The 4,558-nt window shown below is 36.7% G+C and overlaps 1 protein-coding gene across 1 annotated transcript; it reads left to right on the top strand.

The window, feature by feature from the left end:
• Nucleotides 1-1,285: 1,285 nt before the first annotated feature.
• On the top strand, nt 1,286-4,558 carry LOC120262417 (uroporphyrinogen decarboxylase 1, chloroplastic-like). The gene is given in 7 exon segments (XM_039270520.1): nt 1,286-1,407; nt 1,509-1,615; nt 2,480-2,862; nt 3,373-3,657; nt 3,827-3,970; nt 3,972-4,063; nt 4,195-4,558. Coding segments are annotated over 7 exon segments (1,209 nt in total). The 5' UTR covers nt 1,286-1,378; the 3' UTR covers nt 4,364-4,558.

Raw genomic sequence — 4,558 nt, 5'->3', positions numbered from 1 at the left:
GCATCTTTAAAAAACTTACCAGGAGATGCTCTGGAATTTATCTTAGAATATTTTCAGATTGGAAGGGAAGGCCTTGTGGAAAATGAATGGAATTTGAAGAAAGGATCAGACAACTGATTGTAAAATGGATGCAACTCTTATGAAAACTGTGGCATCATTTTTCTTGGAATTGTCAGTGGATACATTTTGTTTTTTCCTGATAGGATATGATGCATGGAATGATATATTTGAATATAAATAACCTGTAGTTTATATTTAAAATCCCCTGATATATACTTTTTTTGCTCAATTTGAAAATATAACAAATTATTCTGATAGTGCAAATTCTTATATTTCTTTTAATGTGTCTATACTATATTGAAGTTTGATCGTATACTGATGTTTCTTCTGTTTTTGTCTGCTTGGTGTTTGTAGGCGATTGGATTAAAGTTTTATGTCCCTGAGGAATATTTTGGCGCTTGAATTTCCAAGTTTCTCAGGAACTCTTATGATCGTTTAATTATGCTGATGGTGTCATCTGCATTGTGATAAAAAAGAACTAACAAGACTCTTTAATCAACTACTAGTGACATAATTTTGATGCATATGTTTCGTTCATACATGATGCATTAGCTTACCATGCATTGCTTTTCCAAATACTCTCTCTTGGAGGACAATTTTGTTTTGGTTGAATATGTCGCAGAAATTTTTGTATTGTATTGTCTAGCTTTCACTCCGTTTGATCATCAATTTCTCACGTTTGCTGTGAAATTAGCTAATTAATTTTCCTTAGTTTTTATTTAACTTGTAAGATTGACAACATGACAGGTAAATGTGATATCTACTCTTAAACACAAGAATACCATTAAGCACTGGTTTAGCACTGAGTTATTTTCTACCCTTGTTAATGACACAGGATTGGTGCCTCATTATAAAACATCTTGTACAAGCCTCAAATGATCACTCAAACTTTCTTCTTACTTCTTTTTCATTTCATCAATTCTGCATCCTGTTCAAATTACTTCAAAATAACACCTAAAATTGACAAGGACTTTTGGAAGGTATATATATATATATAAATAAACATCCATAATGAAAGTGTGGTCCAAAGAAATGTAGCACGACTACTACTCCAGCTCCGGTGAGCATATTTATATTATTTATGCTCAAATTAAAGATTTTGGATGGTTTTTTTTTTAAATAAGAAAATAAATAAATTAGAGGAAATTTAGAAATTAGAGAAAATACGGAGAGGGACATGTGAGTAAATTTCCTTGTGCTGTTTGTATATTCTAATGTAATGTGAGAGTGCAATAGATAGATAAGGAGTCGCCTACCGTTCCTTCGCTCGTTCTCCACCTCTGCGCAGCTCTCTCTCTCTCTCACTCCCGGCTAGCAAATGCACACGAGCACGATCCCTTGTGGCAGGTGAAGTTCTGCAAGCCCTTCTCCTCCTCTTCCTCTTTTATTCGTGGTGATTGATTGTTTTGAAAAGCATTGATGAATCCTAACTCTTTATCCTTTTCCAGCTCGTTTCTTCAGGTTGGTTTCGCCCGTGAAAATGGCAGCGGTCTTGGCCGTAGATTCCCCCCTCCAAGAAGGAAGCCGCTCCTCCCGCGGGCCAGCGCCGCCTCTGGTATGTATATATTTTTTTTTTCTCCTGTGGAATCCCTTTGTTTCTTGAAGAGAATTCTTGATTTTTATGATTGGAAATGTAGTATCAATCCATTTTCGTTGCTGAAGAGATTATTATTATTTTTATTTGGTTTCCAGTGTTTCATTGCTTCAGGGGATAATGTCAAAATTCCTTTTTGTTTATTTTATGATTATTATTTTTTGTGTGGAGATTTTTTCGTGAATTTGGTTTAAACCAGCTTGTGGTGGTATTCTGTGTGGGTGTTAAATCAGGGTAGCTCTTCCTTGTTTTCTTGAATCAAGAGAAATCTTTTGACACACACACACACAAATAACAGAGGGATTGTTTTGTTGGACTAATGTGAAAATTGGAGTTAATCCAGTTACTTGGGCTTTTATTCGGAGAAGTTCCTGTTGTTGTCGCAAGCATTGTATAAAATGAATTATCTATGTGTGCTTTTTTCAAGTTTCCATTCCAATATGAAACCTCAATTTAAAAATATGATTACCCTTGTTTGTACCTGGTGACAGATATTTGATTAGTGAAAAATCAATAGTTTTTTCTCACTCCGGTTCATTCTCTCTGAGATTTTTCGAGCAAATTTACAATTATGCAGCTCTACATTTAGGTTTTGAGCCAACATGAACATTCTGAGTTAGTTAAGCAAAAAAACTATGTTTGCTATATCTATTGATTTCTTTTGTCTTCTCTAAGAAATAAGTAACCTTTGAGGTGTGATCTCATTTTATGGAAGAATATCTTTTATCTTTGGTGTGTGGTTGTGTGGGTGTGTGTGGCAGTTTGGTTAGGGTGGAACCCTACATTTTTTTCCATTATCTATAATCACTAAGATTTTGCTACTAGATCCTCTCTTGGTTCAGGCTGCTAGGGGAAATCCTGTCAGTAGGCCACCGGCATGGATGATGCGGCAAGCAGGAAGGTATATGGCTGCTTACAGAAAGCTTGCAGAGAAACATCCATCCTTCAGAGAGAGGTCAGAGACAGTCGATCTCATTGTGGAAATTTCTTTGCAGCCTTGGAGAGCCTTTGGTCCTGATGGAGTTATAATATTCTCAGACATACTTACTCCACTACCAGCATTTGGTGTTCCCTTTGAGATAGAGGAAGTTAAAGGTCCAATTATCCAGTCCCCTATTTGCTCTGAAGAAGGGTTAAAGGCATTGCACCCTATTGACTTTGAGAAGCTGAATTTTGTTGGGGATTCATTAAAAATCTTGCGCCAGGAGGTATGAATATTGGCCTTTACTTTTTTGTGCAGTTCAATACTAAATGTAGCCATTTGTGAGCTTTTTAGACTTTTCAATAATCATATTTATAAATTTGGTCTTGTTACTTGATATATAGTGAGGGAAAAAAAGAGAGAAGAACTTTGCATGATTGATGCATTAATTTTTATAAAGTGTCCTAACTTAAGAAATAACACCTGAGCACCAGAAATTGTCAGAAGTTTTTTATCCTTTAAAATGCATAAATCGCCTACTCTGTTCAGTCTTGGTACTTCTATCAACGTGCCATGCATCAAGTGAGTTTAGTATTGTTTGGTATACCTAAAGAAAACTAAATTATACTTGTTTAGGGAAGGCTGATATATAGGCAACACTAGGCCAAGCCCCCCATGATGATCAGGATGACCATCTCCTACACACCTGGCTGCAGGCTTAATACATTGGCTTGATACTAATGACTGCTTATATAATTATGTTATTTTGCTTATCTTAGTTATGTTTATTTTCCAGGTTGGAGACAGTGCTGCAGTTCTAGGCTTTGTTGGTGCACCATGGACAATTGCAACTTATATTGTGGAAGGGGGCACAACCCGAACATACACCACCATAAAACGCATGTGTCATACTGCACCACATGTCCTGAGGGCTCTTCTCTCTCATTTAACGAGGGCAATTTCTGAATATATTATTTTCCAAATAAAATCCGGTGCACAGTGTATACAAATATTTGATTCATGGGGAGGACAACTGCCTCCTACTGTGTGGGAACAGTGGTCAAAACCATATATCGAGGAGGTATAAACTGTTGTAAGTTGAATTTTTTTTTTTTTGTAAATTTTTCTTCATTTGTGATCATAGTTGCTTCTCATGATTTCATTGATTTGCATCTGAACATGAATATGAAAGCATGTGTGTCTGAACATTGTTATTTGTTGTAACTTCTTCCGTTATCATGTTCTTACAGATAGTGAGTGCTGTAAAGAAAAAATACCCTGAAATACCTCTGGTTTTGTACATAAATGGCAACGGTGGACTTCTAGAGCGCATGACAGGTATCGGAGTTGATGTTATTGGGCTAGACTGGACAGTAGATATGGCCGATGGAAGGGAGGCGGCTTGGCAGTGAGATCAGTGTGCAGGGAAATGTTGACCCTGCCTATCTCTTTTCCCCATTGCCAGTCTTGACTGATGAAATCCACAGGTCAATCACTCATGTGAAATATCATTGTCGATGCGTTTGCTTTTGATTATAGAACCGTTGTAATTTCTCTGTACTCCAATAAATCTAGCTGTTGATATCACACCATCTACTGATATTATTTTATTTTCCAGGGTTGTTAGATGTGCTGGGAGAAGAGGACACATCCTTAACTTAGGTCATGGTGTTCTTGTGAAGACACCAGAAGAAGCCGTCGCGCATTTCTTTGATGTTGTGAGAGGTTTGAGATATGACTCTCTGTTTGCAGAGAGTTTAACTGGAGAGTTAAAGCCAGTGGCTTAAAAGCTGAAAATTTGGGTTACATGTAACATTGTCATCTACACCATTTGGTCGTAATCTCCCTAATCAATGTTTGATGATGGGAATGAACTTTCATCCTCTTTGTGTAACCTTTTTTTTCAGTTCTCTCATTGTTCCTGTAATAATAAGTGGCATTCCGGTTTTGTTATATGAAGTGTATCTTATTTTTTCCGGCAA

This window comes from Dioscorea cayenensis, chromosome 5, assembly GCF_009730915.1.
Source record: "Dioscorea cayenensis subsp. rotundata cultivar TDr96_F1 chromosome 5, TDr96_F1_v2_PseudoChromosome.rev07_lg8_w22 25.fasta, whole genome shotgun sequence".
NCBI classification, from domain to species: Eukaryota; Viridiplantae; Streptophyta; class Magnoliopsida; order Dioscoreales; family Dioscoreaceae; genus Dioscorea; species Dioscorea cayenensis.
Note: the sequence above shows the minus strand (reverse complement) of the source record. Positions and strands in the feature narration are given on the sequence as shown.